The following is a 24,508-nucleotide window of genomic DNA, read 5'->3' on the forward strand; positions in this document are numbered from 1 at the left end:
GTAGATATTAAAACTTATTACTATAATAAATGAAAAATAATAAATACATGCATACATATACCAAGGCACTTCCCCCAATTTTGGGGGGTATCAGACATCAAATAAATGAAACAAAAAAGGGGACCTCTCCTCTCTACGTTCCTCCCAGCCTGACAAGGGACTCAACCGAATCCGGCTGGTACTGCTGGGGTGCCACAGCCCACCGTCCCCCGTTATCCACCACAGATGAAGCTTCATAACGCTGAATCCCCTACTGCTGCTACCTCCGCGGTCATCCAAGGCACCGGAGGAAGCAGCAAGGCCTACCGGAACTGCGTCACAATCGCTCGTCATTCATTCCTATTTCTAGCACGCTCTCTTGCCTCTCTCACATCTATCCTCCTATCACCCAGAGCTTTCTTCACTCCATCCATCCACACAAACCTTGGCCTTCCTCTTATACTTCTCCCATCATCTCTTGCATTCATCACCTTCTTTAGCAGAGAGCCATTATCCATTCTTTCAACATGGCCAAACCACTTCAACCCATTCATATCCACTCTAGCTGCTAACTCATTTCTTACACCCGTTCTCACCCTCACTACTTCGTTCCTAAAACTATCTACTCGAGATACGCCAGCCATACTCCTTAGAAACTTCATCTCAAACATTCAATTTCTGTCTCTCTGTCACTTTCATTCCCCACAACTCTGATCCATACATCACAGTTGGTACAATCACTTTCTCATACAGAACTCTTTACATTCATGCCCAACCCTCTATTTTTTACTACTCCCTTAACTGCCCCCAACACTTTGCATCCTTCATTCACTCTCTGACGTAGATCTGCTTCCACTCCACCATTTGCTGCTACAACAGACCCCAAGTACTTAATCTGATCCACCTCCTCAAGTAACTCTCCATTCAACATGACATTCAACCTTGCACCACCTTCCCTTCTCATACATCTCATAACCTTACTCTTACCCACATTAACTCTTAACATCCTTCTGTCACACACCCTTCCAAATTCTGTCACTAATCGATCAAGCTTCTCTTCCGCATCTGCAACCAGTACAGTATCATCCGCAAACAACAACTGATTTACCTCCCATTCATGGTCATTCTCGTCTACCAGTTTCAATCCTCGTTCAAGCACTCTAGCATTCACCTCTCTCACCACTCCATCAACATACAAGTTAAACAACCACGGCGACATCACACATCCCTGTCTCGGCCCCACTCTCACCGGAAACCAATCGCTCACTTCATTTCCTATCCTAACGCATGCTTTACTACCTTTGTAGAAACTTTTCACTGCTTGCCACAACCTTCCACCAACTCCATATAACCTCATCACATTCCACATTGCTTCCCTATCAACTCTATCATACGCTTTCTCCAGATCCATAAACGCAACATACACCTCCTTACCTTTTGCTAAATATTTCTCTCATATCTGTCTAACTGTAAAAATATGATTCATACAACCCCTACCTCTTCTAAAACTACCCTGTACTTTTAATATTGCATTCTCTGTTTTATCCTTAATCCTATTAATCAGTACTCTACCATACACTTTTCCAACTACACTCAACAAACTAATACCCCTTGAATTACAGCACTCATACACATCTCCCTTACCCTTATATAGTGGTACAATACACACACAAACCCAATCTACTGGTACCATTGACAACACAAAACACATATTAAACAATCTCCCTAACCATTGAAGTACAGTCTCACCCCCTTCCTTCAACATCTCAGCTCTCACAGCATCCATACCAGATGATTTTCCCACTCTCGTTTCATCTAGTGCTCTCCTCACTTCCTCTCATGTAATCTCTCTCTCATTCTCATCTCCCATCACCGGCACCTCATAATTATAGAAAATGGCGCTGGCCTTGTGGTGATTGTGTCTCCTGCAATTTCCTTGTCCTTAATCCAGAGGAGTAGTCGTCTTGCCATCTTGTCATGGGCATGGCTCCTCATACTAGAAAGAATAGTTATGCCCTTAGAAAGTGTTGCTGCTTTGATGGCATCCATCTGACTAAGGGTAGTGCCTATCGTCGATGGATTTTGGCCTTATTCCTTAGCAATCACACTCAACCTTGTGCCAGCCTCATACTTGTTGATTATCTCCAGCTTTGTCTCTATAGAAAGTATCCTCTTCTTTCCCTGAACATCAACAACATTCTTGGGACCCATGGTCATAGAATTACTGGTTAAATAAAAAAACACAAAAAATATAAGTATGAAATTGAAATCGCCATCCTGAATTCAATCTGAACAATAGTGAATGCCAAAACTAAATGGTAGAGGGATGCTGGTAGAAACATGATGGTAAAGATGTGGATCAATAAGAGAGCAGGACAATAGTAGCTGTGTGAATTTCCTTTTGTGTGTCGAGTTTTTTTGTAATAAGAGGCGAAAAAATATTTGTTTGTCGTTTCGTTAGACGAGTTTTTCGTATAACGAAACTTTCATACTTTAAGGTTTCGCTGTACTAGTGGATGAGCAAACATAAGATGATGTTAAAAAATTGATAGAATAGAAACTATTCTTAATCTCTTCTTTACATATCTCAAATAAGAAAAAAATATGTTTGTGGATTTTATTCAGAACTTTTAAGGTACGCATTTTTAAATTCAAGATGGCTGCTCGTAATTTGGTATAATTCAAGATGGCCGCACACAATTAGCTATAAATCTTGTATCGATCAGCATATTAACTTAATTTTATTGATACAACATACATTTTAAAATAAAATATTTTAAATATAACAAAGTATGTTTACGCAATAAAGATATGTCATGGACCTTTATAAAAAGGTCCTGAAGCTAGAGTATCTCAACCCAAAATAACAAAGACAAATGGATCTTCTGTCCTGGAGCTTTTCACACTTCACTATGTGCAATTTGCTATTTAGGAAAGACATTTGAATGAAGTGGACTTGATGAAGCATGGGAGGAGGCTGATCTCTATAGTAGTATTACTGTCAATCGGATCATCAACGGAAAGCACCACAACAGACCAATTGAAACTGATGAAATAAATCTTCCAGTTCTCTTTGATCTGTGGGTTAAAACTTTCCTAGAAGAAACTCCAGTAGTTTATGACACTCTAGTTAAGCGTTAAGGAGCTTGCATAAGTATACAGAAATCAAAAAGATATCCAACAGGCTCTGCAGACATTCTTCGTAACTTTGGAATCTGTTAATCTTGAGAAGCAGGTGACAACGGCTTGGCAAGCATGGACCAGAATGACTACGGTCCCTTTTGAGGCGACCTAAAGGAGGTAAGGACGGTACCCGAACAGGACCTCGGCCGCCATTCTGGGGAGCTCGAGAAGTCCTCTTTGAGCATTGGCGGCAGCGGAGAGGCTGGCCTGCCTTCATGTCCCAGCAAATCAGAGTACGAAATGACAGGTGTACTCACTAGGCCTAGTGAGGCAGGTCCTGAGACAGCTGGCACACCCACGTAATTCAACAAGGGAACCCGCGAGGGAGGTGGAGCGGCCACATGGCCTGCTGCTGACCCTGAGAGCATCGAGGTGGAGGGGGGGTGGTAGAGACTGCAAGGGAAGGGCCTTTGCCAGGAAGTATTGAGCAAGACATCACATACAGCCGCGGCCATCTAGGACAAAATGTCGGCAAATGCAGTCCCAATGAATCTTACAACTGGGTCCAAACAGCGGAAATTTCTTTCACGGAGGGCTTTTGGGAGGCCGATGACTGTAACGACGAGGGTCCTGCTTCTCTTGAAGGGGAAGCAGCATTTCCCTTGGATGGGGCAGGGGATACAGTTGGAATAGAAGGGCTCCTTGTAGTCGAAGCCCTAGAAAGCGTCCTGGAACCTCTACTCCTCTTCGAAGGAGCGCATTCCTTCCTGGCCTTCTTCCTCGTAGCTTACCAATCAGGCCACTCAATGCTCTCGGGGACAGGTGTCCTCATGTACACAATCTTGACCCCGACATGAGATACACGATGAGTGTGGATACACTTCCATGTATGACAGAAAAGCCCCGAATGAATTTTCATTCACACCTGGACAATGATGTTTCATTCTTTTTGACTCCATGCTGAATGGAAAGCACACTAGCAGACACAATTGAAGAAAGGGTACACGGGCAACGCAACACAAAGGAACAATGGTCTGACAGCAGGAAGGCAGAGGACCTATACTGTACATACGCTGCTACCCTGTCCTGGAATGTGTTCTCATCCTAGGTAGGGCATTCTTGGTCCTGCCAGATGTATGATGCTTAAGGAAACCCAACAGAATTGTCTGGTCGTGACTGGGTTTAACAGACCAAATATACTAAGAAGGAAGTTTGTTGAAAGTATAGCTAGGAAAAATACAAATTACTGTAAATTATCTTTAATGTGAAACTGGGACATGAAAAAGCATCTGCTTTGATGAACTGACATGCACGGACAAGCTATGACTCAACAGGTCATATCCCAGGCAAGAATGGTTCTTCAATACATTTATAGAGTTGAATTCAAAAATTTTGTTTGCAATCTCATCTTTGGGTAAAGAACAACAACCATCAGCTAAAGTCATACTGATTGTGATGAATTTCTTTCCTACTTGTTTCGTCGTAAGGGTATGGACATTAGAACAGCATTAAATCTCAGATGGCAGCTATTTAAGCAGCTTAAATCTAATGGAAGGGAAAGACTACCTCCACCATCTGCCAACAGGATCTTGTTATAACTTCTGTGTTTCATGATCCACTAAAGCTGGGATGGTTTAAAGAAAATAACAGATTTGTCCCTCTGTTGTCAAACATTCCAACTGTACCTGATTCTATCTCTCAGTTGATAAGGCGCAAGTCTGGAGTCAGTAGTATGGAATCTGAATACATGCAGAGGAAGGTGTTCCTGCAGGAAATGCAAATTGGAGTGCACTGAACTTCTGGCTGTGCAGATGATGAGAGATATTCAAATACAGATGCACATTTGTATGAGGACTAAACATTTGAGAAGCAAAATTCTTTCTGTAAAACAGTTTTCTGTATTGACTGTCTCGTAACATGAAACACTTCAATTTATATTTAAAATGTTATATCCTTAGAACTGAAATGATTTAACACACCTTTAATCTTATTTGTGTCTATAAAGTTATTTAAATGATTAAGTGGTAAAAAGGATTCTTACATTCAGATGATCCTATCAAAGTATTTTCCTAATAAAAATACGTTGAAATTATATAAACCCCACAAAATTGTGTAGTTTTATTTCTAGATAATGAAGAATGATAAATTATTAATTACTTAACCAGAAAATGTAGTTATAGACTATAGAATCATTTCTCTATCACAAATAGAAGTTGGGATATTAACAAATAAGGAAAATATAAGGTAGCCATTTTGAATTCCAATATGGTTATCTAAAAAGTCATGAAAAAAAATGACATTCATGTTTTTCTTAGTTAAAGATGTATATAAAAGGGTTTTAAACATGGTTGCCAAGATTCTGACAAAAATTTTAAACTAACATGAAATTATTTACATATGCCCATATACTGTACTGTATAGCCCAGAACTTCATATTTTGATTAACAAGTGGTCTTGATTTCTTTATGGGGCCAGGGAAGATAAATCTTGTATTAGAAAGCTTCATTGGGTAGGTAGGTATAATGTTATATATCCATAAACATAGTAATTTTAAGGGATAAATTTGGAAATGTTAAGATACTGCATTCACTTGTTCATCAGTAAAAATAATTGGGAAACCAATCTTAAATTTCATAGCATAAAAAGTATCTTCTATCTTTCCTTCATTATTGTTTCCTTCTAAATGGTTGGTCAGGTACCAGTTCATGTGGCTCAATTTTCTAAATCCAATTAATATTAGTATTTTATGAAGTTTGCTATGGTATTTTTTCCTGTGATATCAGTATTAAATTTTAGTGCATTCGTAGTAATGGAGTCACTTCAAGGTGTGGCAGTTTCTAGAATTTCCAGGATTATATACAAAATATCTTTTAAATAGCACATGGATGGGAAGCAAATAAACAGATTCATGTTTGAAGGGTGATTGGGTACCAGGAATAGAGGTAGACATCCTTACCAGCCCAACCACATCTCTTACCAGTTAATTTCCTTCAACATTTTATGTATTTTTACCCATTATTGACCAGTCATTTCTGTTTGGTGTTTATGTAGGAATATGCAATGGATGAGAATATCTAGTTGTGGGATTTTGTACTTACATGACAGCTGAAGTCTATGATGAATAAATGTCAAGATTTGTTTTGCGATAAAACTAATAATGGGTTATTTTCACATTATAATACATTAGGTGTGGAAATTATATGGTATACTGTATATTCCATTTGAATGATGTTTAACATTCTTTTTTTAAGAAAATCTTCAGAAAATTGGTCGTCAGTACTAAAGAAAAAAACTTGGGGTTTTGTACTGTCTGTCCCTGGGGGGTAGATTTAAGTTACCACTCATGATTCAATTTGTGTGAAACTAATGAGCTTCAGTAGATTATTAACAGCATAAGATAGTATTTTGTGTGAATGCCTAAATGTCTTCTAGTTTTCATCATTTCCTCTTTCCCAGTTTAAAAAAATTTGCAGTGGTATTATCTGTTAGTTAAACTATATTTGTGTTAATTTCTAAGAAGCCATTTTGGGTCAGTCGAATAAGTACTGAGTTTTACCTTTAAGTTAAAAATCCTTCGTAGTGGTTAATCATTTTAATTTTTTTATTACACTATTGTAGACTTTGATGTTTACACAAATGTAATTAATTCACAAAATTTAAAGTTGATTTGTCCTTGTAAATTGAATTCTTCATCACCATTATCAATACCAAATATTTCCTTCAGGTTGGGCCGGTAGTCAAACTGTGCATGGGTATCGAACCTGCATTCTATGTTGACAGTGGCTATCCAACTTTCTGCTTTAATCCTTGCGGACACATGGCCTCCGAAAAAACAGTGAGGTAAGTACAGTAGTATTCCGTACACTGTTCTTTTGGTAATAACCACTTGACTTTATTTCAAGTTTTTAAATATTTTTATGGCTACAAAAGTACTAATTGCAAGGGTAACTCTAGGTGTTTTTTGAATACTTGCTGTCAAAGTGTTGAACCAGTATCATTAATGTAAAATGAGACTTTTTGACTTAAATTGTTGCACCTGTGGGGATTGCCTATTTGTGTCAGGAATTTTTCCTGTAATTGAAACATTTCATCTTTAAAAATTGATAGGCTTTATGGAATAATGAATTTTGTATGTGATAAATGAAATAATCTTCAACACATTTAGCTTGTGGTAGTCTTATTTTCAGAGAGAATGCCTCATTATAAAAATTTTATCTTGTCTAAGTTCATCACTTATTTGACCCTCTGGTATTTTTGGATACTGTACATTAATTCATGACCCAATCTCATCATCATCACCATCTCCTATACCTATTGATGCAAAGGACCTCGGTTAGATTTCGCCAGTCCTCTCTATCTTGAGCTTTTAAATCAATACTTCTCCATTCATCCTATCCTACTTCATGCTAAGTATTCCTCAGCCATGTATTCCTGGGTCTTCCAACTTTTCTAGTCCCATGTGTAGCCCAGTTAAACATTTGGTGAACTAATCTCTCCTAGGAAGTGCAAAGAGCATGCCCAAACCATCTCCATCTACCACTCGCCATGATCTCATCCATATAAGCTACTAGAGTAATCTCTTATAGTTTCATTTCTAATCCTGTCCTGCCATTTAACTCTCAACATTCTTTCGAGGGCTTTGTTTCCAAATTTACAAAATCTGTTGGATATTGTTTCATTGTCATACCATGACTCATGTTCATACAGTAACATTGATCTCATGAAATTCATATATTGTATAGCCTGATTTTTATATTTAATTTCAGGCGATTTGATTTCCAAATTTTGCTTAATACTGTATAGTCATTGTTTGATTTGCTTTTTTCAATCTTTCATTAAACTCCAATTCTAAAGACCCAGTATGAGATCATAGTTCCTAAATATTTGAATGATTCTACCTCATTAATCCTTTCTCTTTCAAATAATATTTCCTCTTCCATTGCATATTCCGTTCTCATCATTTGTTTCTTTATTCTATTCATGTTGAGCCCAACCTCGTGATATTTTATGCATTCTGGTAAGCAAGTATTGCAAATTCTGTGGTGTTCTGCTTATAAGGACAGCATCATCAGCATACTCTAGGTCAGCTAATTTTCTATTTCCAATTCATTCCAATCCTTCTCTACCATCCCCAACTTTTCTATGCATTACAAATATCATGAGGATGATAAACAACATAGGTGACAACATACTCCCTTGGAGTACTCCACTGTTCACTGGAAGTTAATTTGATAGGATTCCACTATCATCAACTTTGCACTTGTTATGCCCATGAACAGACTTTATCTAATTTACATATTTAAGAGGAACTCCCTGACAATTTAAGACTGTCCTCAAAATTGGACTGTGCACATTATCAAAGGCTTTTTCCTAGTCCACAACGGCCATCAAAAGTGGATTTCTATAATCTGCACATTGCTGTACAAGTCTTCAAATGAAAATTAGGTCAATGCAACTTCTACCCTTTCTAAATCCTGCTTGTTAATCTCTCAGCTTTTCATCAATCTATCTCTCTAGTCTCTTTAGAATAAGTATACTATATATTTTCATGACAACTGACACAAGTTTGAGGCCTCTGTAATTATTGTAATTGGTCAGATCTTTTTTTGCCATTTTCACCAACACTTCCAGCTCCCATTCATCAGGTTTTGCCTCTTCATGCCATGTTACAAAATAATCTTGTAAGTATTCTGGTACAGTAGTCACTTCATTTTCAGGCAATATCATCACAGCAGTTATTCCATCCTATTATTACTATTATTATTACTTGTTAACCTACAACCCTAGTTGGAAAAGGAGAATGCTATAAGCCGAGGGCTCCAGCAGGAAAAATAGCCAAGTGATGAAAGGAAATAAGGAAACTACAAGAAAAGTAATTAACAATTAATATAGAATATTTTAAGAATAACAAAATTTCAATAACTTGAAAAAAAAAACAAGAAAAGAAATAAGATAAAATAGTGTGCCCGAGTGTACCCTCAAGCAAGAGAACTCTACCCCAAGACAGTGAAAGACCATGGTACAGAGGCTATGGCACTATCCAAGACCAGAGAATAATGGTTTGATTTTGGAGTGTCCTCCTAGAAGAGCTGCTTACTGTAGCTAAAGTCTTTTCTACCCTTACCAAGAGGAAAGTAGTCACTGAACAATTACATTGCAGTAGTTAACCCCTGTGAGCGAGAAAGAATGGTTTTTGTAATCTCAGTGTTGTTAGGTTTATGAGGACAGAGAAGAATATGTAAAGTATAGGCCAGACTATTAGGTGTATGTGTAGGCAGATGGAAAGTGAGCCATAACCAGAGAGAAGGATCCAATGTAGTACTGTCTGGCCAGTCAAAGGACCCAATAACTTTCTAGCGGTAGTACCTCAACGGGTGGTTGGTGTCCTGGGACTTTCCATACCTTGAGTTTTCTAATGGTAGCTTTGACTTCAAACACACTGGATTCATTAATGGGCATGCCAAGGTCTTTCTAAGCTTCGGGTATATCAGTCAAATTATTCCCTTCATATTTCCTGTTCGAGACCTCACTAAAGTGTTCCATCCAATGTTGCCTTTCTTCATCTTCTGTTGTTAAAATAGACCCATCTCTCATTTTGATGGGTATATGCTTATTCTTCTTTGCCCCCTGAAGATATTTCATTAATAATTCTATGAGCAATTCTTATACCATATCCACTTCCTTAATTCATAGCTTTGTCATCCCCATCTGCTCTCCTATCTAAATATTCTCTCTAGTCATTCCTGGCTTTTCTTTTGACCTCATTGTCAGTACTGGAATACTTAGCATGCTCTAGCTTGTAATTTTCATTAATTCCTCAAAAACTTTCAATAGTCAGTTTCTTTGTCTCCTTTTCCCAAATATCATTTGTATCCATGGCTTTCTCCTTGTAACTTTGTTCCAACTTCACTGCCAACTGACTGATACATGTTCTTAATATCACACCTTTCTTTAAGTGTTTGCTCTTCATCTCTTAAAGTCTCTTAAGACACTTTCAGTTGCAAAAGTTTCTCAGCGTTCATCTTCTAGAAACTAAGGTGTATCAAACTTGGGTACTGTATTCTATCTACATTGCTTTTTGGTGCTTTGTTTTAATTTCAGAGTGGCAATGAGGAGCGTTTGCCCCTCCAGCTTCTTACATTTCTCAGAGGCCTCCTTTTCTCTTTATTAGTGGACATGTGATCTTATTTGATTTTTGTAATTGCCACATGGTGAAGTCCATGTATATTTGTTAATGTCCTTGTGCTAGGAAAAGAGTACCTCTAATAACAAGATTGTTTGTTGAACTTATAAAATGTGTTCCATTTTCATTTGCAACTCTGCAAAGACCCTCATCACCCATCATATTTTGTATACCTTGATTATTCCTTCCAACTAGCATTGAGGTCACCAATCACAATTTTCATATCCCTCTCTGGGATCTCATCTATTACACTTTGCAGTTCTTCATAGTATTTATCTTTCCTTTCTTCAGAGGAATCATGTTTTTATGCATAGCAAACTGTAACACTCTTATTGCACTGCTTTGGTTAAAACTTTGCAAGTAAAAATCTACTATTTACAGCTCGCCACTCTGTTACTACCTTTTCTGCTCTTGGTATCATCATGATTCCTTCCCCTTCTCTTCCAACTCCATCTGATCTTCCTGAATAGATATGCTGTATATATTCCCTTGGTCTAATATTTCCTTACCAATCCCCTTACAACATATTTCACTTAGGGTCAAGATATCTTATTATTTCATAAATACATTCTTCACTTGTTGTAACTTACCAATCAGATTCATGGTTCTAACATTCCAAATACCAATTCTCAGTTTTTCTTTAGTATTTAGGGAGCTTCTTAGCACCCTGCCACACGCAGGACTGCGGGTCCGTTCTGTCATTTTCTCTTTTCCTAAGCTGACTAAATCCATAGAGGAGTCATTGTCTTGATGTATCGATGGATATCCAGTTCCTTGTGATGCGCAGTGCCTATCCACCTAAGGCAGTTGACCTTGCTAGTCCTTACTAATTCCAGTGAGATCATCCTCCAGGCTGAGCAAAACGTAGAACTGTGCCATGACAGTAACTCCTCTCTATTTGGACTATTATACTTTTTGCTGCCTTTTGATAGATGATGCCACACGTATTCTCTTGAATACAGTATTTGCTTAGATAAGCTTCGAGTGCAATTGATTTTAGGATAGAAAAATTAATTAAAACTATTATCTGAAGGATATATACCTTAAATTTTCCAATTTGTGAGTTACTTTGTCAGATTTTATTTCTTACAAGGTTAGAAACCAGAAGCGTCTGATGATTAGATCCTATATTCATGTATATTACAGTACTGTATGGTTTATTGTTGTCCAAGTTTGTTAATAGCAGTGAATAGTTATGACATTTTTCTTATGTTATTTCCCTCATGTTTCCTTATAATGAACTTCCTGAAACATAAACTTTTTTGTGTTACGGGACTAATTGGAGTTCGAAAATGCTACACTGAAGTCAAAAGTATTAAGATGTTATAATATGCAGTTTATTTCAATCAATGCTAAAGCATAGGTTTATACTGAATTCTTTAATTTGGTCCCCTTTGGCCAGAATTTCTTCTGTAAAGTGAAATGTTGTGCTGTAGTGAGGCCAATGATTTATTTACTCGGTCATTCAAGGGTAGAAATAGGGCATCAGTAAAATCAGAGTTTGTATGTTAAGAAACACATAATTATATTTAAAAATACATTTTGTATTGGTTCTATGAATACATGTTATATTTGATTTAGGTTTAGCTATACCATTTCAATCCCAACCCCACTCATAAATTTGTCAATTAAACACCAAGTAATATTGGGGTTAATCTTATCTAACCTCATTGTAGCAAAAAAATGCTATTCAAACAATGCATGTGAATACAGTATTTTATATAGTTTGGCAGAATAAAATTCCCTACCATTGACATAAATTAAATTTCCATATACATGTGCCAGTAATAAAAGAGAAAAAGTAACAGAAATTACATACAGTACGTCTTCTTGGGATGAAGGGATTAGAAATCCCCTGATGTAGAATGTGTTATTGAATTCAAAGAGGTAACTGTACTCTGTAATCAATTTATTTTTTCCTTATTGCTTACTGTATCTGTGTTCATTTTTATTCCAAAAATTACATTTTAGTATGCCTTGTAATATTATTTTTATAAAACCTAGATGTTGGATTTTGTGGCATTTATATTTTAACTGAATCTTTGTGCTACAGGTACTGGGCTGCTGTGCCTATTCCCCATGGAACAAATGGGTTCCATGCAGCCTGTCCGTTCTGCGCCTCTCCGTTAGAGGGGGACCCAGGGTTTGTCCGACTTATATTTCAAGACAACTGCGATTAAATTCCCTCCCTTTATATATCGTAGCATTATGTGTGTGGGGCAGCCTCTGGAATCATATCACCAACCCACAGTTTTATTTGCACTCTACAGTTTAATGAAATATAGTATTTATTACAAATTGAAGTTACCAGTCGTACATCTACTGTATATTGTTTAACAGGTGTTTTATGCAACTAGATTATATTCAATGTTAAATTTTACTCTAGCAAGCTGATTGAAATTGCAAGTTTAAGCTCTTGAGCTTTGGTGGAATAAATTGAAAATACAGTAATTGTGTATTCGTTTGGTTGTTGAGTAATAATTAACAATGACTGAGGGATGCAGTAACGCAAAAAAGGAGTTGAATACGACGATCCTTTTGCCTTCTTTGACTCACCCCACACGCTGCTGCACTGCATGAATCTCGGATCTGTGTTCGGAGGAATGATTCAGAGTTTGTTACTGTCCCCCTCGCTGTTCATTGAAGTATCTCGTCTCAGGCAGCAAGTGATGTACTTTTTCCACGAAGAAAACAAATGTAAAACCAAGTGGTCATTATTAGTTTTGTTGGTAGTGTAGTGCATAACCACTATTAAAATTAAGGTGAACATTATTGATGACATTTCATATCATGCATCAGGCATAGATTGTAATTAACACATAAAAACCTCCTGGTGTTTACATTTTGTACAAAAGGAAGTTGAAAGAAAATGGAGTTTTCCTTATTGCATTTCTTTGTATGTCAATGAAAGTGTGTGAATAACATTTTGGAAAATAATTGAGGAACTTTGGCATACTTTAGTATTCATTCTAAATAGGATTGTGTATGATTGAAATAGTGGAAAATCTTCCGAGATCTTGTTCCTCCTTATATAATGACTTATCCTGTGTAAATCACCATTACCTATCCATGAATGAATTCACTACAACTGCCTCTGACTTTATAGTATTCTGATTTGTCTGCATACTTACTGGTAGAGTCTGTGCAGCAGAATTAGCCATTCACAGAGAAAAATAAGGCTCTACTGTTTGCATCTGCTAAATTTTCTTTGAATGATTATCATGCACTGCCTCGCAACTTTCATAAAGTGTGTATGTCGATATATGAACTGTTTGATATCCTGGCTTTCAAAACAAAGAATTAATCATATATATGCATCCTGTGCACCATAACAGTTTACTGTGTAAAGGTTTGCAGCCTAAATTCTAGGTTGGGTGTGTGGTTTGCCAAGCATTGTTTAGTATGATATGCACTAAAAATGGTTGCTTAATGTAAAGGGTTTGCTACTGGAAATAATTTGTGTGTGCCTAATATAGAGGACTGATGTTAAGCTTTAACCAGCTATATATAGTTAAAGGGAAAATATATCAACTATACTACTAGTATTTAGTGTTGATTTATAGTATGAAAGTCATGGGCAGTGAATTTTTCTTAGTAATATTTTTTTTTAATTAAGCTCACCAAGCAGAAATGTTGTGTGTTTGTGAGTGTGCATTGCAAAAAAGCAGGTATATCTACAGAATATCAATGCATTCATACATCCCATGCACATGCACAAGGTATAGAGATCTCATAAGTGTGATAAAGGAAATGTGAAAGTTTTTTCAGTATTTATATTGAATTGATGAGCAATATCTTTTGGTAAAATGGTAGCAGATGTATCAAAGTATTTTAATACTTTCCGCTATAAGAGTTTCCAAGCTGTATACAAATGGTGAATTTTCATGATTATCAAGCGCAAAGTGCAGAGTAAGAGCTAGTGATATTGGGCAGTCTGAATACAGTATATGGGTAAATGGACAGTAAGACGTGTTCACATTCGTTTCAGCAGAGATTTGTATTCAAAACTGTTTCTTCATGGCAGTTTAAATAACTTAGCAGTTTTCATCTAAAAAAAGGGAGAATTTCCAATGGAAGTGTCCTTGATGATAAGCAAGGTTAACCTTCAATGTGTAGTACGAAGAGTCTGCCAAAGATTCTGTTTGTTATTTCTGATTAGATATTTTTGGGGATGATAGGGGTCAGCAAGTCACAAAATAGTAAAGAAACATGAGGTTCAAGATATTATGATTAATATTATAAATAGTATTTGTGGGTATTTGTTGAAGTGACCAGTTAGGCTGTACATTTTAAAAGTGGTGTCCCTTTGTATCGATGAGCTATTTTTGTACTCAGATGTGGAACTTAGACGTAGTCACTGCTATGATATGTACTATATATGACTTACATGTTATCTCACCTGTACATCTTCATTATTCTAAGAGAGGGTCTGCAACTATGAATAGGTACAGTACGTGTTCTGGGGACTGAGTGTGTGTGTGTGTGCGTGTGTGCGCACAAGCTAGTACAGTAAAGGGTGCACCAGATTTGCATTAAAACGGTAAGATGAGATTGGTTGGTGGTTTCTTGAGAATCTTTTAAGATTGTCATGGAAGCAATGTGACAGTGCAGGCTGTAGGCTTAGTCTTATTCCTTGAAGGGGTACATTTTATCAGCTAGAGGAGATAGACACACTTGGACAGGGGTTGCTAAAGTCACAAGTATGACATTTAGGCAATGCTTGTTGTTTTAAATTACTACTTTTGGAATGGTTCACATAGACAGCTAGTTCTAAGTTAGGCCTTATCTAACAACTTATTTTTTTTCTTTTGGATAGACGTACCTGATCCTTATAGAAGCATTCATGTTTGATGATTATAAGGTAGATAACTTTAATACTGTCGGCATATATATTCCCTTTGTAACGTAGCATGGAAGAATCATTTGTTATTGAATGGGGTTCACTTTTTTTTTTTTTACTCTTGTTTCAGTATCCTAAAGATGTTAAAAGTAGACTTTGGAAACATTGTTATGCTTTTTTCTTCACTTACATCAGAATGTCTTCACACACTATGTTGTACTTGTGGTTAATTACTATGCCATCTTACACTTCAACAGTTTCATTTACAGTTAAGAGGTAGGGAAAAATATATGTAATGGAGATATGAAAGGGAGTCAATGTTTGACAGCCAGTTTAAAGTTGTAACGCTTATAATGTGCCACATCTCATATTGTCATGCATGGTTTGCAATTTAAATTATAATTTTCAAAATTATCATTAATTTGGATAATTACCAAGTTTCTGATATGTTTTTAACAGTATAAGAACTGCAATGACTGCTGCATAAGAATGCTAATGATTTTAGCCTTATTTGAAAGTCATTAATTTTAGCCCCCTTGTAATAAACTTTTTATAAGAGCAGTGATCTATGTTTCTATCATATTATTGATGGCAGTGATCTACATTTTGGATCAAAACCTTTCAGAATCATTCTTGTAAATATAAAAAGTTATATATCTCAATGTACTATACTGTATCTGTAACTTTGTCTACTAATGAACACAGTAAGGGAATATTAATTAGATTTTTACCATATAATCAAAATATTATGGATTTATGTCTCCATTCAATCAAACCCTTGATTTCTCTTGGTTTTCCACAACATGCAAATTGGGATTTTTCTTTAACTATGAAATTGAGAATTTAAATTTTTTCTTTGATTGTATTTTACTGGATGCATCAAAGATGTGATTGACATATTGCCTTGGATCTTGAAATGTTACCTCACAATACTGTTCTCTGTTTCGTATGCAGTAGAATCTTTTAAAGTGCTTCTTGTTTAAGTTGTACTGTAATTGCTTTGATAATTTTAAATGGTCATTTTAATAACTTTTCATGTTGAACTTGCATTTGAAAGGGTTGGAAGTTTCATACAATGTGGTAGATACAGTGTGCTGTAGTTTGTAATGTCACATCTACGCCCTAAAATTGATAAAATTATCTCAAATTTTTTCACTTTTTTTCTGGTGTTATTGAGGTTGTATGTTGGTGTGTAGGACCCAGGTCAAGTGTGACTTGTTAAATATATTTATCTACGCATAAAGCAAAATTGGGAGAATGTGTCTTAGGACTGCAGTGCAGTATATGTGTAGAATTAACAGACCCTAGTGACCTCTCCTTAAAATAAGCTATTATGGCAATATCATAGAATCATTTTCAGATTGGATTGAAAAAATGAAGTTGACAATAGCTCTCTTCAGAGGCAGGAATATCCGAAAATTAACCATCCTTAAATCCAACCTGCCTTCATACCAGAAACTTCTTGGTACCTGAAATCCTTCACAAAGAAGACTATTATTATAGAAGAGGTTAATTTTAAAAACCTTGCAACTTTATGCTTTTTCAATGGATAAACTTGTTTTATTTACTAATGGTTCCAAGGAAATTAGACAAGGTTTTGGTATTACCTCCGCCAACGAAGTTGGAAGGAGGTTATGTTTTACCCCGTTTGTATGTGGGGTTGTTAGTGAATATCTTCCTGACCACATTTTTAATTGTAGATTAATGAGAATTGCAGGGATTATCAATTATGTAAAAAGCTGGAAATAATTAAATTTTGGAAGCTAAAGGTCAAAGGGCAAGGTCATTGTCAAGCAAAATGTCCAATTCATATAATCAGCCATAAATTTGGACATTGTTGTCACAGAGTTCAAACTTTTTCATATTTGATTGTATGAAAATCCACGCCAAATATTACACGTTAAGGTCGAAGGTCAAGGTCAAGTCCATGGACAAGGTCAAGCAAAAGGTGAAATTTCAGTCATCAATCATACAGCTACAATGTTAATCATAAAGTAATGAAACTTGCTGGGATTTTAAACTTGTGTTAAGAGCTTGAAATTAGTAAATTTGGAAGGTCAAAGATCTAGGTCATGGATGAGATAAAAAGGTTCATATCACGTAATCATCCATAAGTTTGGACATCCTTGTCATAGAGACTTCAAACTTGGTTCATGATTGATTTTATGAAAATCCACGCCAATTACTACATGTTAAGGCCAAAGGTCAAGGTCAAGCAAAAGGTGAAATTCCGGTCATCAAATATATAGCTACAAATTTAATCGAAAAGTAATGAAACTTGCAGGGATTTTAAACTTGTGTTAAGAGCATAGAATGAGTAAATTTTGGAAGGTTAAAGGTCAACGTCATGGATGAGAAAAACTTTCATATCAACTAATCATCCATAAGTTTGGACATCCTTGTCACAGAGACTTCAAACTTGGTTCATATTTGAGTGTATGAAAATTCACGCCAATTAATACATGTTAAGGTCAAAGGTCAAGGTGGAGGTCTGTTTTTTACTGAGTGCTCCTCTAGTTTTAGTGTATTTGTAAAATTTCAAGTTTCCACTTCAGTTAAAAATATTAGGATGTTAATTTCCAGCCTTTAGTTCCAAAAGCTCAGTGTGTTGCATTTTTTGGGGAATTAAACTATTAATCTGTACTGGATACCTTTTCTTAGGACTTCAGGGTTAAAAAACATCTAGATTACACATTTTAAGAAAATGGCAAGAGATGTTTTTGCCCCCTTCCTTGCCAATGATAAGAAATGTAAAGACAAAAAGTATTAGTCACTGCTCTGCAAGTTCCAGTAGAAACCAAGAAGCTGGAGCTACAACCCTAGTTGGAAAAGCAAGATGCTATAAGCCCAAGGGCTCCAACAGGGAAAAATAGCCTAGTGAGGAAAGGTAATAAGGAAATAAGCAAACGATATGGAAAGTAATGAATAAGGAATAGACTGTAAAATATTTTAAAATCATTGTGTCAGATTAATATCCACTGATCATATTCTGATGCAATTCTTATGATTCAGCAACTGAAGGAAAATAAAATTTTTTCCTGGATGAACCGCTGCACTGAATAATTGCATAGGTTCCAACACTGTTCCATATGCCTAAATTCTTGAATTGTGTCCAATTTTTATGATCTTGAAAATTTAACAAATTTTGGAATATTTTCAATAGATGTTTTGAATATACTGGTGTAAGTGTTTGAAAATTACTATTAAATGTGTAAATTTGTGTGAATGATATGCATATTTTTCTTGCATGAGTATGTGCTTGTCTTAATAATATTTGTTTTTCACATAAATCTTTCATTCACCACCTAACATGAGTGGTGGAAGTCCTCTCCAGCTTCAAATTCGTTACAATGATCTCTGCCGTTTTGACTTTTCATTCAGCAGATACACTGAGATACCCTTAGTAGAGTTTAAAGTTGTACTGTAATTCTTTTCAGTACAGTACTTGTTTGCAATCTTAGTTTCTTGAAGTATAAAGTAGGAAAGGCCATTAAATCTTTCGCTAAGCTTTGTTTTGATGCAATTTTGTACATATTGTGGAATACAGTACATGGATTTCAAAAAGCAAAATATTTTATCAACTTTTTCTGTAGACTAAATTTTATTTAGCCTTTGCCAGACTTGTGAAATGTATTTACAGCTAAAATTAATTTGTTGGATCTTATTTTATAAGATTTTTTGTCTTGGAAGAACTGGTCTTAATTTTGAAAAAAAAAAAGTGTGTGTTTTAGAGATAGAATAGTATAAATGAAATATATGTAGACATGCTGCACTGAAGAACTAGTGAAAACTTTTGTTGTATGTTATGTTCTTATGAGGTTATATTTTATATTGTGGGCTAACATGAAAGATCCCAAGGTAAATACCATTAGTGCAAGTAAACAATGAAATAGCAGAATAAACGATTCCAAATTAATATTTTGAAAGATAACAGGCTTTGGGTGTTTTGGCATTCATTATTGTGGCAGTGTTAGGGTATCAAGATAGATTTTAAAATTGTCAAGGTCATTGAGATATAGCAAGTATATGCCATCAAAATTGGTAAAAAAAATTCATTTTGATGTAACTTTGTAATAAGATAAAAGACCCTCTTTGTGTTGATGTATTTATATGAATTTCATAGGTATCATTACTGTCATTATTATTATTATTACTATTGCCATCTTTAATTTTTATTCTTATAATATGGGTAGCATTGTTACCCTGAGGTAGATGGCCTTGCCCTTCTAAAACCCTCCTCCGTTTACCCCTACCCTGAGCGAGTGTGGTTACGGTGGCTCGCGGTGCACCATTATCGATAGCAAAGGTTACTGCTGCTGCTGCTACTCTTGGGTCAAATCCACACATGTTGAAAACTGTAGGGAAAATCTAAACTATGTACCACCAGCATTGCAATCGTGTGTGGAGTGCGAACGAGTGGTCTAGTCAGTGTGTGGTCATTTTGCCCCCCTCACGCGCGAGCACCTCTGTACATAGTTTAAGCCCCTGAACAGACTGTGATTCTTTTTATAGGTCCAGAAGTAACCATTTGTCTTGGCCTGGGGTGCAGTACTGTAATTAATGCCGAATACTGTTGAAGGCTTGCATAACATCCCTATATTTTTTGCTCTTATTTTAATTGAGTTATGTTATTAGAACAGCTATGTTTATTGTTGCTTTTCATTTGCATGAATTTGCAGCAATTTGATTAGTTACAGTTTCCATTACAAATGACAACATATTTTGTGCAATTTATTTCTGCATAACTATGTTTAATTTTGTTTTAACTCATAACTTTTCAGATCCATTATATCTTTTATTAGTGTTTTCCTGATTTTTGGTTAGCAGTCTTCTATTTCTAGTGATGGTCATAATGACTTCTTTTTTGATGGTGAAAGAAACACAATCTTACCTATCAGTCTCGATCGTATATCTGGACGCAGTTTTTTTCTTTTCTAATTTTGTTTTGCCTTTTTTATAGTTGAGCAATCAAATGGAGTATTTTGTTTATTTATTTTGCAACGTAAGTTTCAAAAAGCCTGTACACGGTCTCACCCCAGACCATATCCAGCCCACTTTAACCCCCCCGGGTATCTACAACTTCTACATGGGTTATGCTATTTAGTTTAAGTTGTTAAGCTTTGAGTGGTCAGTTTTTAACTACTGCATTACTTTTAAAAGCTAGGATATGATTCAAAATGCTTATGAAATTTGTTTTCATACATTTGATATAAATGCACACAAATAAACATACACAGTACAGCCAGCTATACTGTATTTGATTATGTATGATTGTATACAGACCAAATCACAGTTCATTTTAGCTGTTTTGATAGGCCCAAGATTAGATTTTACATAGACCCAATTGGATGTGAAAACATAACCTTTACTTTACATTGGCATTGCTTTATCAGATTTTTATCAAGATTAGAAGAGAAAGAAGTGTTAAACTTGACCTTCAAATCATGTAGAAAGTTCTCTAAAACTTGAGACTATTCCCTTGGTCTATATGTCATCTGTTTGACTAAAGACGTTTTGATGATTTATTACTTCAAGGCTCCTTTGTTAAATGCATTTTGGTTTTCTGATTAGGCTTCCATATCTAATATTTTAAATTATTTATTTTCGTTTTCTTTATGTCCCAAGCATTACAAGCTCCACAAAAAAAGGCCATAAAGTTCAAGAACAAATCAAAGGTTATTCTGCTTTTAATTGATCTAACTTCTGTTATATTTGTATTTTAATGTCTTGAATGGAGCACTGCTTATTATAAGGTGAAGATTCTTCACTTAATTCATTTGTGAAGCAGTGGTAGCTTCAATGCTTGTTTTGACAGTACCATGTATGTTAGTTTCATGTCTGATTACATAACTATATCTAAAGAACAAACAGCAGTCTGAGTAAAATGTGTACTGTAAACATTATTACCTGTAGAGCAAATGTATTCAAACCTTTGTTTTTGAAGTTCATCTCTCATTTGACTTGTTTGAGCCCTTAGATTAAAGTAGGTACAGTAAAGCAAAGCTCATATAACTTGATGGTTATGTGATTCCTCTGTGGGTCAGATGAAAATTTGACTGAATTTTCAGTATATGGCTGTTAGTCATTTTAGTATTTATCTACGTATACTACTATGAGTTTATATATGTGTTTTTGTAATTATATGTACAGATTCATATACTTAAGTTTTTCCAATATTTTACCTAAGAAGTATTTTACTGTAATGATTATTAATTTTTTTTTTTTTTTTTTTTTTGTCCCAGATGGACAGTAGTAAATTATTATGCCATAAAAAGTTTTTGTGCACTGCAAGTATGTGATGAGGCTTTCCCCTAGTATGATAGGTACCAAGCAAGCCAAGTAATTTTTGAGTCATGCTGTCTTTGCCTTGTCACTGTTGTTTGTTTTTTAAATAATTAAAATTGCTGTTGGTGATTGTAAGATTGCCAAAGAATTTTTAGGAATATAAGTAATTGCCTTGTTATTACCAGCTTCATTAAGATTAATTTGAAGCTTTATTGATTATTGAAAAAATCATGGAGCAGGGTCCTGTAACTGGTTTGTACAAAATTATAGAGCATAGGAATATATTAGAGCGATATATAGAATTTAAATTATTTCCATTGAAACCTCATGATAGAATAATTGACATTCAAACATAATTTACCTTCCGATTTAGCATTTGTTACTGTATTGCTGCTCAGACAAAATCTCAGAATAATGTTTTAAGTGCTGTTTTTTTCTTTTATCTGAGATCTTAATGATATTAAATTATTGCTACCAGCAAACTGCAACCGTAGTTGAATAGTGGAATGCCATAAGCCCAGGGAGCCAAGAGAGAAAGTAGACCAGTATGGAAATAAGTTATATTAGAATAAAAAAATGAAGAGGACATTTTTTTTAAAGAGATAAGTGGTAGATACCTTATAAAGAAGACTTGTCAACCTGGTCAACAAACAAGAAGCATTTATACCAAATTTTAACTTGTTAATTTCAGCAATTTCACTACTCATTTGATTAGGAAAGTGATACCACAATTTGGTTGCTGCCAGGGTGAAGCTTCACAGTACAGTAATATTGTTGAGCCTTGTATTGTGTAAATTCATATAATGTAAAGGACAATCCACATTATGAAAAATTTTACGGTATATCATGTCTTACGAGCTAATCAAGTTGAATAACTTTTAACAGAGAATGAGGAATTTAATGGACCGTAAGTTTTTGTTTAAAGTTAAAGGCAGACCTGCAGAAATTTTGAAAGTCTTCATCAATATACCAGTTTTTATGAAATGGAAGAAGAGACAGACTGGATTATATAATCAATAATCACTCATAAAACTTGAAATGAGCTCCATTTAGATAAAAGGAATATTGCTAATGAACATTATCCCCACATAATTGTGCACCATTAACTAATTTTAGTGTGATATTCATTGAGATTCATCAACCTCAAGTCTACGTTCAGGCGATGCATTGATGCAAATGGAGTAGCATCAGCTGCATAAGCAACAAGCCATAGATTATGTATCATTAGTTACTAGGATTGCCATCAAAAACTTTTTCAGTGTACGATTTGAAAGATCGATAATACTGTAATTAGAAGTTATCCATTGACTCCCATTTGTTTGTTTGAAAACAACAGTCTCATGCTGAACAGTCAAAAGCTGCACTAAAGTCAAGACCAGGCATCCAAACTTTCTTAAAAAAAAAAAAAGATATTTTTGTGCATCAGAAATTGTAAGAATGGAATCACAAGCTCCTGGGCTCTTACAAAAGCTAAACTGCAAACGAGAACAAGGGATTATTTTTCGTTGTAATTGGCTGGACTAGAGTTACACAATCATATTCAGCCAATAGAGTAACATAACCAATTTTCCAACAATGCAAAAAGAATCTTTTACTAACTTAGGGAACTTAACCGTCAACTTAGGAGCAGAAATATAGAAATTTTGTCTTTATAAAAAATACAGTAGAAAGGAAAACTACCTCTCATCTCTATAATGAAAATAAAGAAAAACTATCATTAGGCTCGGCTCCTCTACAAGCCTCAAGATCAATAAAAGGTTTCTAGACCAAAAACTAAAGTATTAAGTTTCCTTGATTTGGGAAAAGGAATGAGGCAGATTTGAGTTTTGCATCCATTTGTTAAGGAATTGGAAAGTATTTGAAATCCTAGAACTTTTTAGTGGACTTGTAACCTACTATACTAGTCAATTTAATTTCAAAGACTATATGAAAGTGATGCACAATTCACTTGTATATAAAATTTTAATCAAAATTTTTTTTATGAGGATTAAAGATCACTTGAAGACTGAATTAATTTGGCAAAGTTCAAAACACGATGGAAATATAGAAAAAATAGAACCGTTATTAAACAAGGTCGTCCTTTTATCCTTCTGATTTCATCATATTTTGAGCTCGATAATTCACTGTTATTCGTCGGGTTAATTTTTTTCTGAGCAAGTGACAGGGCAAAGTTTAAAGGTGGTACTATAGTATCTATGCATAAAGTTTGTTGAAGAAATGTCTTAAATGTGCCTGCTAAACAGATTGTTTTTAATTCTATTGTTCTCAAAACCATGATTTCCCTCAAGACTCCCTTTATCCAATATGCTCAAATTGAGCTTGCCTTCTGTTTTGCAAAGTTTTATTTATTTGATTATACTGTATATGGAGACTGCATGCTTATTGATAAGTTGACATTTTCTATCAATGTTTTCATTTGTGGAAAATAGATTGTAAATAGTCTGCCTTGTTTTTTTTTTAAAGGGAAATTATATATAGTGGCATTATTTATGTATTGACACATTTTACAATTTTTACCATTTAATAATCTTTCTTCAAATGTGACTGAGGAAGTACAAATAATTTAATTTTTTTTTGCTTGGCAACAAAAGAAATATGCAGGGGAAACATATTTTATAAAGCTTGTGACATTTGAATTGAATGTACTTCCTCAACTAGTGCTTGTGTGCATATTGTGTAAACTGTAGCAATTTAATTTTTTAATTCATTATGTCAATTGTCTTTGAAAGCTTTATATCATTATCGTTAGTGGAATTATGTACTGTATTATATCCGAGAGTACATCCTCAAAAAGGCATTGAAATCTTTGATGTGGTGCCGAGGTACTATACAGACTGGTCTGGAGAATTTGATTAAGGTTTAAAATTGGGCATTAGCAGTGTTTTTTTTTTTCTGTTACTTTTTATGTAGACTTATTTTGTGTTGGTATTTACTTTCTTGAACTGTTTCCACCCATACAAATTGATGGGGTTAATATGTTTATTAGCATATTGGCTTGAATGCCTTACATAACGAGTGTCGAGGGTACCCGGGGGGGCTGGCTGGCCAGTCAAGCTAGTAGCTGTAAATAATCTGTAATAAATAAAGGTTTCAGTAAT

The 24,508-nt window shown here is 35.1% G+C and overlaps 1 protein-coding gene across 2 annotated transcripts in view; it reads left to right on the forward strand.

The window, feature by feature from the left end:
- The window catches only part of Pli (E3 ubiquitin-protein ligase pellino), a 56,055-nt gene extending 31,547 nt beyond the window's left edge, over positions 1-24,508 (forward strand). For both annotated transcript variants that reach the window (XM_068390105.1, XM_068390106.1), the window contains exons 7-8: positions 6,827-6,942; positions 12,339-24,508. In XM_068390105.1, coding sequence (XP_068246206.1) covers positions 6,827-6,942; positions 12,339-12,465 — 243 coding nt within the window. In that variant the 3' untranslated portion in view covers positions 12,466-24,508. The remainder of the gene's footprint in view (positions 1-6,826; positions 6,943-12,338) is intronic.

This window comes from Palaemon carinicauda, chromosome 16 (genome assembly GCF_036898095.1).
Source record: "Palaemon carinicauda isolate YSFRI2023 chromosome 16, ASM3689809v2, whole genome shotgun sequence".
NCBI classification, from domain to species: domain Eukaryota; kingdom Metazoa; phylum Arthropoda; class Malacostraca; order Decapoda; family Palaemonidae; genus Palaemon; species Palaemon carinicauda.